The 12319-nt window shown below is 37.6% G+C and overlaps 1 protein-coding gene across 1 annotated transcript in view; it reads left to right on the forward strand.

Annotated features, from left to right (window-relative positions):
- Nucleotides 1–12319, forward strand: part of CPLANE1 (ciliogenesis and planar polarity effector complex subunit 1) — a gene marked incomplete at its 5' end in the record, with an annotated part of 139460 nt that overhangs the window by 23937 nt on the left and 103204 nt on the right. Inside the window, 4 exon segments of the mRNA XM_079703531.1 lie at nt 111–250; nt 2853–3070; nt 5833–5997; nt 11207–11345. Coding sequence (XP_079559657.1) covers nt 111–250; nt 2853–3070; nt 5833–5997; nt 11207–11345 — 662 coding nt within the window.

Genomic DNA, 12319 nt, shown 5'->3' on the forward strand with positions numbered 1-12319 from the left:
AATAAAGTGAATATCTCTGTTCTTTAAAATTTCATGTTTAGCTCTTGATGTGTGTATGTTTCCTTTTTTCAAAATTTGTATTCTTTTCCCTTAATTTGATGTGATTTCAGGTCCAGGAAGAAGGGTCTGAATCTACCATTAAATATGACTCCAGCACAGATTTTCCAGGAAAAACTGCAGTGTTTTTTAGGTCAGCCAGCCTCTTTGGAAGCAAAAAATGAAATGGGCTCAAAATACAAACAGTTTACAGGTGTGTTACCTATGTATGGTCGACACATGTATCAGCTTAATTAATATAAAACTTATGGTATTTTAAAAAGCTTTTAAGTACCCACACATATTTTAATGCTTTGAAGTAATAAGCTTATCAAAAATAAAATTTTGCTATTTATTCTTAATAATGGGAGCACCCCAAACTGATGCAGTTCAAAATACAATGTTCAGTATCTGAATGATATTCTGATTTTCCATACATAACATTTCTTTATACTAGTGGTATTTTGCTGCATATAGATTGTTTTCTTTTGCAGTCATAGAATCGTAGAATCTCAGACGTCGAGGCGTACTTAGACCTCTTGCCTAATGCATAAATCAGAGTTGTTTTTTGCTTTTAATTTGAAAAGTTCTGAGTGGTATTATAAAAAATTAATATAATATTACATGTAATGTATAGATTTACCCAGGAGCCCTATAAAACTCGTCTGTTTTAAAGATGGGGAAATTTAGACAAAAAATAATGAAGTCTGTTATTTAAAGTCATATATTTAATGATAAAACCAGGATAGCTGTTTTGTTTTATTAGTGCTTGTCTCCATTAAGGAGTAAGACTTCTCTAGATTCCTAGAGCTTATTAATTATAACTTCTCTTTCTGGAAAGAATTCATAATACTTGGAAATCATAATACTGAAAATTTCTTTGATAATTTTCTGTCAAATTTTTTTAAGTAAATAAAAAGATAATGTATCTACATGAAAGTTGATTTTGAAAAAAAGGACTAAAAAATTCCCAGTCTGAACTTCCAGTTCTGGCAATATATTGTTTTAGATGATCTGAAAACTCTCCCACAGTAAATACATAGATACAGTGTGTTTCTAGATAAAATATAAAGATATGCATTTAAAGGCTAAGATTTAAAGAAAGTAAGGGAAATTTCCAGGGGTCAGAAACAAAGAGAAGTCAGTGAATTCCACCCCTAGGTATTTACCCAAGAAAAATAAAAACATAGGTCCACTGAAAAACCTGTATATGAATGTTCATAGCAGCTTTTTCATAATAGCCAAAAACTTGAAACAACCCAAATGCTTATCAACTTGTGGATGGAAGAACAAATTGCAATTTATCTGTACAATGGAATAATAAATAATAAAGAGTAGCAAACTACTGATAACATGCAACAACATGGATGACTTGAAGAACCATTATGCTGAATGAAAGAACTCAGAAATAAAACCACACTGTGTGATTCCATTTATGTGATTTTATAAAAAGCAACACTATAGGGACAAGAAACAGATCAATGGTTACATGGGAGTAAGGGGGGAGTTGACAACAAAAGGGTATAAGAACTTTTTCGGAGTGATGAAAGTGTTCTTATAGGCTGTATAGATTTGCCTAAATTCATTGAACTGGGGACTTCCTGGTGGTCCAGTGGTTAAGATTCTGCACTCCTAGTGCAAGGGGCCCAGATTCCATCCCTGGTCAGGGAACTGGATCCCGCATGCCACAACTAAGCCACGTGCCACAGCTAAGACCTAGCGCAGCCAAATAAATATTTTAAAAAACAAACAAAACTCATTGAACTGTACACTTAAAAAGGATAAATTTTAGTGTATGTAAATTATACCTCAACAAACTGATTTAAAAACAAAAAAACTCAGCAGATGGTTAGTGAACTGGAAAATGAATTTGATCTATCTCTGTATATATACACACACACAAAAATATATAGAGAGAGATAAAAATGTATAGATATAAAGAAAAGAGTTGGAAAATATGAAAGAAGTTAAAACTTTGTATAGAATGTGGTGGAAGACACAGCATATGTCTAATAGGAGTTTCAATAGAGCCACACCAAATTCTGGATAGTGACTACCTCTGGAGAGAGGAAGTGAAATATTTTTGGTACCTAAGGAATTTCAGCTGTATTTGCAACATTTTTTTTAATCGAAATTGAATGTAGGAAACATGTTAATATCAGACAAGGATGAAAAGTCAGTACGTGAGTGTTTTCATATTATATTCTATACCTTCAAGTATGCTTAAAATATTTCCTAATATAAAAGTGCGTAAGTCTCCAATTCTGCCACCTGCATCTCTGCATTTTGCCTTCTGGAACATGTCTCCATATATACATACACTTATATAATTGAAGCTGTACTGTATGACTATTTTGTATATTTCTGGGTTTTTTTTTAGCTTCACAAGTCCTTTTTATTATAAAAGTACTGTGATGGACTATTATGAAAAAGAAAATAATTACTCTCTCACTGCCTTCATGTAATGTTGTATATTATTTTGGAGTCTTTCTTGTCATTTTATTTTTCCCACTAATATTTTTTCTTTTATTATTATTTTTGAGTCACGACTATATTCCAAGAATATTTTTATTATATAATTGTTATTACAGTGTCTCGTATAATTTTGGAAAAGTCTTTGTGCTCTGATTACCTATAATCTTAAAAGTAAGAGAACCTTTATTAAGTTTCTGTCTAGAAGTTTGGGTGTTTTGCATGTCAACCAATATGTTCATTTTTGGCAATCAGCTTTTTCAGATATGAAATTTTATCCTACAAAATAGCATGAAAAGTATAATATAAATTTTAACTACTTTACCTAATTGTGTATTTGCTAGATCCCATTGAAGAAGAAGATGCAGATCTGCTATTTGGTTCTGTGCAGGAAGTACTGAAAGCAGCAGTTATGGCTGATGCAGATATTCTTTCAGAGACATTTCAGCTTCTGATAAACTCTGCCAAGGACTTCAGTCAGAGACTGTGGGGCTTAGTGCCGGTCGGCTTGTATCTTCCAGCTCCTCCATTATATTGTCCTCAGCCAGCTATTCTTAGTGAAGTAAGCTTAGTGCTTAATCTTTTAATTAATTTAAAGTTGATTTTGTCCAATTTTTAAAATAATCAACTTGATAATAATCATCAAGTTAAAAATGCAGGCTCTGAAGCTAACTTCTGGATTCCAGCTTTGCTGTTTATTTATTGTGTAATATTGGGCAATGTACTAAACTGATGTTTAAGTTTCCTTATCTGTAAAATGAAGATGATAGTACCTCTGACAGCATTATTGAGAGTATTAAATGAGATATCCTGTAAAAGCTTTTACTTTAGGGCCTAGGACACATAGTAAGCATTCAATAAATGTTAAAATTTTTTCAATAATAAAACAAAATTAAGAGATATTTCTCTGTATCCAGATTTTTAAAAAATAAACATTTGTTTAGGGTAGCAAAAAGAATGTCAGAATTTAGAAGCCATACATTATTATTTATTTATTTTTGGCTGTGTTGGGTCTTCGTTGCTGTGTGCGGGCTTTCTGTAGTTGTGGCGAGTGGGGGCTACTCTTCGTTGTGGTGCGTGGGCTTCTCATTGCGGTGGCTTCTCTTGTTGTGGAGCGTGGGATCTAGGCATGCGGGCTTCAGTAGTTGTGGCATGTGGGCTCAGTAGTTGCAGCTCCCAGGCTCTAGAGTGCAGGCTCAGTAGTTGTGGCGCTTGGGCTTAGTTGCTCTGTGGCATGTGGGATCTTCCAGGACCAGGGCTTGAACCCGTATCCCGTACATTGGCCGGTGGATTCTCAACCACTGCACCACCAGGGAAGTCCCAAGCCATACATTATTTTAGTCTTTTATTCATCTCATTGTCTGTGCCTCTTTTGAAAGACTTAGTTTGATTTTTCTTTGTTGAAAGATCATTTTTTTCTCCTACACTTTTCAATTGATAGTTCTGTCTTATAAATAGCAATACTGTATTCCTCTCAGGAGCTTTTCCTCTGCTCTTATTGAAAATCATAACATAGCTGGTTTTAGGATTTAAAGTGTTAATGTAAATTATTTACATTTAAATTGTTTTAATATTCAATTAGCAGTTTAAATTGATTCTGGTATTGTTTCTTTACTACTTTTTCAGAATTAGCAACTTTTTTTTTTTTTTTGCGGTATGCGGGCCTCCCACCGCTGTGGCCTCTCCCGTTGCGGAGCACAGGCTCCGGATGCGCAGGCTCAGCGGCCATGGCCCACGGGCCCAGCCGCTCCGCAGCATGTGGGATCCTCCCTGACCAGGGCACGAACCCGCGTCCCCTGCATCGGCAGGCAGACTCCCAGCAGTGCGCCAGCAGGGAAGCCCAGAATTAGCAACTTTTTTTCTTTTTCTTTTTTTAGACTTATTTGCTGTATTCTCATTGTTGTATTTCAAGTTACGTTTCAGTAGGTTAAAATATTTCATTTGTTGATATTTCAGGTGTAATATATTACAAATGGAAAGAATAAGTAGTCCATGGTATTTCTCAGTAATTCCTCTTTCCTCTCGTATCTGAGTCTTCCGTATATTGGTTTAGGAATTAGAAATAGCATTTAAGATATTTTTGGATATGCTATGCTGATATTAGTTTGGTAACTATCCTTAGTAGTACTTCATTTTATTATTTTTTAGTAAAATAATCTCCAATGGTAGGATTTCTCTTAAATGTCCCTCTGTATCAGTTAGAACCCTTTGGGTTGTAAGTAACAGAAAACTTGGTAAATATTGGCTGGCATAATTGAGAAGCCCAGTTATGTTACCAAAGACTTGGGCTCTTTCTTTTAGTTTGTTTTCTAAGGTGTCAGCTTCAGTTTAAGGCTGGCTCCCTTTGTGGGAGCAGGATAGCTGCCAGTAGCTTCTAAGGATACCTTGTCTATGTCCAAAGGGAGTAGGAAGGGGAGAAAGAAAAGCAGTAAAAGTATTTCTCTCCCAGCATTCCAAGCAAGAGTACTGAGAGTTACTCTTGTAAGACCGACTGAGGTCACTTCCTTGTCCTCAAATCAAACACCTTGGCTAGGGCTAATACAAGGTACTGCTTGCCAGTTGACTAGGGCCTTCCTTGGCAGCTAGGGATATGGGATCAGCTCTCCTTGAATCATTTGGCTACGTAGGAGAGGGGCAGATACCCAAATAAAAACTGAATACTCTTAAGTGACAATGGTAGGAGAAGGTTGGGGAAGCAAATGTTTACAGTACTCACATTATCTCATTCTCTGGGAAATTAATCTGTAGCTACTGACTTGAATTGTGTTTATTCAAGAAACATTTGTTGGATCCTACCACATATTGGAGTTTACTCTATGCACTATATGACAAGGCCTTTGCTCCTGGGTAGTTCTCAGTAGTGTGGGAAACAGATACATAAATCAGCAAGAATAGATTAGTGAAAGCTATAATGGAAGTCTGAGCAAAGTGTCATAGTAGCACAGAATGGGAGGGCTTCACAGAGGAGGTGACATTGAAATATAATGGGATTTTTCCAAGAAGAGGAAGGGAAAAGTCATTCTTTTTGAAAGGAGCTTTCTCTGTAACATTCCACCCATGGAGTCGGGGGTGATGGCTTCAACTGTTGTAGCCGAAGACTTGGGATTAGGGTCGACTTATCCCTTTACATTGTTTGAGGTGAGAGAAGTGTTTCCTTGACACTAGAAATAGCTATAGTTAATCTCTGAGGCCATGCCTCAAAACTTCCTTTATAAATGTCCAAGAGTATTCTACTTTGAGAAGCACTATCTTTATTTTCACTTTAACATTTTAAGTTTAAGTTTTAGTAGCTACTAAAATTGTTGTTACTGTTTTTTTTTTTAGGAAGATGGTGATGATCTTCTTTTAAAAGCTGAAAAAGCTAATCGCCAAAAGGTGTCTGGAATCCTTCAACGTGTTCTCTTGCTTTTCCGGGCAGCTCGGTGTTCTTTTCCTATAGCACAGTGGTACATCTTGCAGTTGAGATGGGCAAGAAAAGTCATGCAGAAGGTATGGAGATGTCCTAGTCACTTACGTGCTATTGAAATAGGGAAGAACCTTTTGTATTCTATTACAAGTTAATCACTAAAGGGTTGTTGCCTCTAACCTTAAATTATACACAATGGCCCATCTTTGAGAACCCTGCTTCCCTGGTAATGAGCATTAAGCTAAAATACCTCTTTTTAGCTAACAGGAAACGTCCTGACCAGGCCCACCTGTGAATGACTGCAGGGAGGAAGAAATTAACACATGCCCTCCAGAGGCTGATGGGAACCAGGAAGTGTTTGACTTTACTCCCTCCCCTTTTAGTATAAAAGGAGCCTGAATTCTAACTCAGGCAAGATGGTTCTTGCGGCATGAGCCCACCATCTTCTCGGTTTGCGGGCTTTCCGAATAAAGTCGTTATTCCTTGCCCCAAGAACTCATTTCTCGATTATTGGCCTGTAGTGCAGCAAGCAGTATGAGCTTAGACTCGGTAACGGTATGGTAAACAATTTAAATATACTAATATTTATTAATATTTATAATTGTGATATTTTCCCAAGGAGTCCTGCCCTGTAAATCCATAAATTTCAGGCTTATTTATAGTACGAAACCTGGACAGACTGGGTGGTTTCTGCTGAAAGATAAGGACTCTGAACTGGAGCTCAGTGTTAGTCCCATGTGGTCTGACAATAGAAAGTGTAACCTAGTCAGTTAATTCCAGGTAATTTCAGTTACTTTTTTTTTTCCCCTAGTTACTTTCTTTTCCCACAATCATTGAAGATTTGAGCTTAGTTCAGGGTTTACCCCACTTCTTCCTGAGATGTTATCTGTGTTCCATGGGGGCTTCTGTGGTGTCAAACCGTGGAGCGTTAGAGTTAGTTCTTGGTGGTGTGTTTCCTTGCAGTAGTCACCCCCAGTCAGAGTCTCCCCCTCCTGTCTTCGGAGATGGGCAGTTCAGTTTGATTCTGGGGCTGTCATCCTTTTCTACACTGACTTCAGCTGAGATGTAGCTGCATTCTTGCCTGATCTGCAGCCAGATGGGACATCTGCTTATACATCCCTTACCCAGCTGCAATTCCTTTGTTGTCTGTCTCTCTGTAAAATGTGGAGCTAAATATTATTAGCCCCCAAAATCTAAAATTTGGCCCTTGATTAAATTACTAAATGTAATGAGAGTTTACAACTTATTTTAGTAGAAACCCTAAGAGAGAATGAGAAGTTGTTTATCAAGTTGTTTTTGAAAATTATCCTTTTTTAGAGAGAAAGGTTTGTGAAATTTGCATACAGCTACCATAAAAATACAAGTTAAAACTATTAAAACTATACTCATTCTATATCTTGTTATCCCAAAGGTGTTTTTAAGGATGTTTACTAAGAAGGGCAAAGAGTTTTCCTGTATTATTGAAAGATTGTTTTTAATAGTTTCAAGATCTGTTGAGCCTGAGTGTTTGTTATAGGAAACTTTATTTTAAAAATTGCTTGTTGTAGAAAACGGTTTCCTTTATTCTTTTTTTTTTTGCGCATGGGCTTTCTCTAGTTGCGGCGAGGGGAGGCGACTCTTCGTTGCGGTGCGCGGGCTTCTCACTGTGGTGGCTTCTCTTGTTGCGGAGCACAGCCTCTAGGCAAGTGAAATGTGGAAAAGGAAGGCAGGAGAAATGAGGCACAAGGGAGGATTAGAAGAGTGATAACCTTGCTGGTTTGAAGAGGGCCATTATCCGAGGAAAGAAGGCAGCTTTTATTTATTTTTTTATTTTATTTTATTTTTTTATTAGTTTCTGCTTTATAACAAAGTGAATCAGTCATACATACACATCTGTTCCCACATCCCTTCCCTACTGCGTCTCCCTCCCTCCCACCCTCCCTATCCCACCCCTCCAGGCGGTCACAAAGCACCGAGCTGATCTCCCTGTGCTCTGCGGCTGCTTCCCACTATCTATCTACCTTACGTTTGGTAGTGTATATATGTCCATGCCTCTCTTTCGCTTTGTCACAGCTTACCCTTCACCCTCCCCATATCCTCAAGTCCGTTCTCAAGTAGGTCTGTGTCTTTATTCCCGTTTTACCCCTAGGTTCTTCATGACATTTTTTTTTTTAATTCCATATATATGTGTTAGCATACGGTATTTGTCTTTCTCTTTCTGACTTACTTCACTCTGTATGACAGACTCTAGGTCTATCCACCTCATTACAAATAGCTCAGTTTCGTTCCTTTTTATGGCTGAGTAATATTCCATTGTATATATGTGCCACATCTTCAGAAGGCAGCTTTTAGAAACTGAAAATGTTTCCCCAGCCTATAGCCAGTAAGGAAATGGGGGACCTCAGTCCTGTAACCATGTGGAATGGAATTCTGTCAACAACCTGAATGAGCCTGGAAATAAATTTCCCCTAGAATCTCTAAAAAGGAAGGCAGCCCTGCTGTTACTTTGACTGACTTTGTGAGACTCTAAGCAAGGAGCCAGCTGAGCTGTACCTAGACTTCTGATCCACAAAAACTGTGTGATATTAAATGGGTGTTGGTTTCAGCCATCACATTTCTGGTAATTTGTTAGGGTAGTAATAGGAAACTAATATAATGCAGAATCTTTATTTTAGCTAATTTCTTTACTATTTTTTAATTGATATATAAATTACATTCCATAAAATTCACCTTTTAAAAATGTACAATCCCTTGGTTTTTAGTATATTCACAGAGTTGTGCAGCCATCACCACTGTTTAATTCCAGAATATTTTCTTCACCCCAAAAAAGAAACACATTAATAGTAACTTCCATTTCCTTGTCTTCCCAGCCCCTGGCAACCATTAATTTACTTTCTGTCTCTACGAATTGGCCTACTGTAGACATTTTATATAAGTGAAATCATACAACATGTGGCCTTTTGTGACTGGCTTCTTTCACTTAGCATAATGGTTTTAAAGTTCATTCATGTTGTAGCATAAGTCAGTACTTTATTCCTTTTTCTGGCTGAATAATATTCCATTGTATGGATATATAACATTTTGTTTATTCATCCATTGATGGACATTGGGATTGCTTCCACTTTTTAGCTATTATGAGTAATGCTGCTATGAACATTTATGTATAAGTTTTTTTGGGGGGGTGCAGTGTATTTATTTATTGATTGATTGATTGCTGCGTTGGGTCTTTGTTGCTGCTCACGGGCTTTCTCTAATTGTGTTGAGTGGGGGGCTACTCTTGGTTGTGGTGCGCAGGCTTCTCATTGCAGTGGCTTCTCTTGTTGTGGAGCATGGGCTCTAGGCACGCGGGCTTCAGTAGTTGTGGCTCATGGGCTCTAGAGTGCAGGCTCAGTAGTTGTGGTGCATGGGCTTAGTTGCTCTGCAGCATGTGGGATCTTCCCGGACCAGGGATTGAACCCGTGTCCCCTGCATTGGCAGGCGGATTCTTAACCACTGTGCCACCAGGGAAGCCCCTATGTATAAGTTTTTGTGTAGACACATGTTTTTCATCCGTGGGTCAAACTGCACCAATAATTGCAAGGATATAGGTAGCCAAAAGATACAGATGAAATGTAGCGAACTCTGGAATTGCATACACCGCTCCAAGTCTTTTCTCACTGTAGAAGAATGTGTCCTGGTTTTTTTTTTTTAACGTCATGACACAAAAGGGAGCTATTTCAGTTATTTAACATCTCCATTTTATATCTCTCTAATTATATAGCTTGTGTAACATTTTCCATGGGTCATACTCCATAAATCCATACATTCTAGATTTGTTTCTAATAACCAGCCTAGACAGACTCTGTACGTCTGGTAAATACCATTAATTTGTTTGACAAGAAGTCTGTCCTTAGCATGCTTACAAGGGGATTTGACTAGATCATGTCTTTCTGGAAGTGAATAATAGAGGGAGAAAATAGATTACAAGCCTACTGTTAATCCTTTTCTTCCCAGGTTTATGTCTCTTAGATCCCTTTTCTTTTATTCTTTTTTTTTAATAAGTTTATTTATTTTTATTTATTTATTTTTGGCTGCATTTGGTTTTTGTTGCTGCGTGCGGGATTTCTCTAGTTGCGGCGAGTGGGGGCTACTCTTCTTTGCACTGCACTTGCTTCTCATTGCGTTGGCTTCTCTTGTTGTGGAGCACGGGCTCTAGGTGCGTGAGCTTCAGTAGTTGTGGCACATGGGCTCAGTAGTTGTGGCTCATGGGCTCTAGAGCGCAGGCTCAGTAGTTGTGGCACATGGGCTTAGTTGCTCCACGGCATGTGGGATCTTCCCGGACCAGGGCTCGAACCCGTGTTCCCTGCATTGTCAGGCAGATTCTTAACCACTGTGCCACCAGGGAAGTCCCCCTTTTCTTTTATTCTATCACAGTTTCCTTTTAACACACAGTAGTTTCCTTTATTTTCTATTCTTGATTTGTTAGAGAGATTAGGTAGTTGGTCCTGAACCATATTTTGGATTTGTCTGTCATTTTTTCATTTAGTGTCATTTAAGTTGTTCCTCTTTCTTTTCATTTTCTATAAGCTGGTAATTAATCTATCCTCATCAAAGTAGACAGGTTTGATTAAATTCAGGTTAACATTTTCTTAGAATTGAATCCTTCATAAGTGGTATTGTATACTTCCCTTCTGCAGCATATCGTGTTGTACATATGTCTTTTTCTTTCACTTTTCATGATAGTGAGATGGATCAGTGAATTTGGGTCATGTTCCACCCACTATCATGTCCTCCATCAACCCATCAATTTTTTACCTAATTTAGCATTTATTGATGATCCTCACTAGAGTCATTTTTTTATTAGGAGTTGCCAAATGATGACTTTATAATTCTGTCACTTATAGATTAGTTCTTTAAAGTTTTGTACGTAGATATACCTTTTTCTGTATTAGTTTTTAGGTAATGCACATAGGTAGAGTTAGATACTTAAGTTTATTTTCTTTACTATTCCTTTGGGGGAAGTCAGGGCAAATAGCATTAAATTCTTTCTATAGAGAACTTTTTAGGCAAAACAGAGTGACAAGAGAGGTTAGTTTGGATAGAACCTTTTTTTTCCCCTTTGAGATTTAGCCTAGTGAATTTGTTGGTTAAATTTGTGAGCTAAGTTTCTGAAAGAACAAGTGATTTCAGGGATATTTTCTTACATAGTATGGGAACCATGCTGTGTTTTCCACTCTTTATGGTTTATCTTACCTGCCTTGTTTGTTGCTTTATAGTTTCCTTAAAAATTGACTTATATGACTGGTAATTAACATATTCTTTCTTTACTTTCAGATTCGAATGAAAGGATCCCTTCCTTCATTGAGTCCTTTCCCTCAGTCGTTACTTAATTTCTGTAAAGAAGGTGTAGGATTCTTTCGACCTGGGGCAACTGGAGACCGCAAGCTTGATGAAGTGTCCATTAAAGCAATAGGTTTGTCCAAAATGAGCTTCTTGCTTATAAATTAGGCCTAAATATTAGTAATGATATATTTTACATTTGATTTGGGGAAGTTTCATGTAACAGAATACTGTGCTGATAATGAAAAGACCGTATGTGTATGTTGCCACCATGGAAATATATCTGAGGGACTTACCTGGTGGTCCAGTGGTCAAGAATCTGCGCTTCCACTGCAGGAGGCACAGGTTTGATCCCTAGTTGGGGAACTAAGATCCCGCGTGCCTCATGGTGCGGCCAGGAAAAAAAAAAGAAAGGAAATATATCTAAGATACATTAGGTGGAAAAAAAAGAGATAGTTGCAAAACTGTATATACATAGTATGATTTTATATATCTTTGTGTACTTGTATTACTTTTAATAAAAAATTGTTTTATATTGGAAATTATACTTCTAATATTGAAAAATTTTTAACTTAAATGCCTATTTTTTAAAAAATAAATTTATTTATTTATTTATTTTTGGCTGTGTTGGGTCTTCGTTGCTGTGCTCAGGCCCTCTCTAGCTGTGGTGAATGGGGACTACCCTTTGTTGCAGTGCACGGGCTTCTCATTGCAGTGGCTTCTCTTGTCGTGGAGTACAGGCTTTAGGCACGTGAGCTTCAGCAGTTGTGGCACACGGGCTCAGCAGTTGTGGCTCGTGGACTCTAGAGTGTAGGCTCAGTAGTTGTGGCGCATGGGCTTAGTTGCTCTGTGGCATACGGGATCTTCCCGGACCAGAGCTCGAACCTGTGTCCCCTGCATTGGCAGGCGGATTCTTAACCACTGTGCCACCAGGAAGTCCCTTAAATGCCTATTAATAAGTGATTTTCCAAATAAATTAGCAATATGGTATTAAGTAGAGCTATGTGTATTGGCTTTGAAAAATATCTACAATATACTCTAAGTTTAAAGGAAGTAAACTACCAATAAATAGAGTAGCTTATTTACTCTATAAAGTGTTTTTAATAT

Source organism: Hyperoodon ampullatus (genome assembly GCF_949752795.1).
Source record: "Hyperoodon ampullatus genome assembly, chromosome: 4".
NCBI classification, from domain to species: domain Eukaryota; kingdom Metazoa; phylum Chordata; class Mammalia; order Artiodactyla; family Ziphiidae; genus Hyperoodon; species Hyperoodon ampullatus.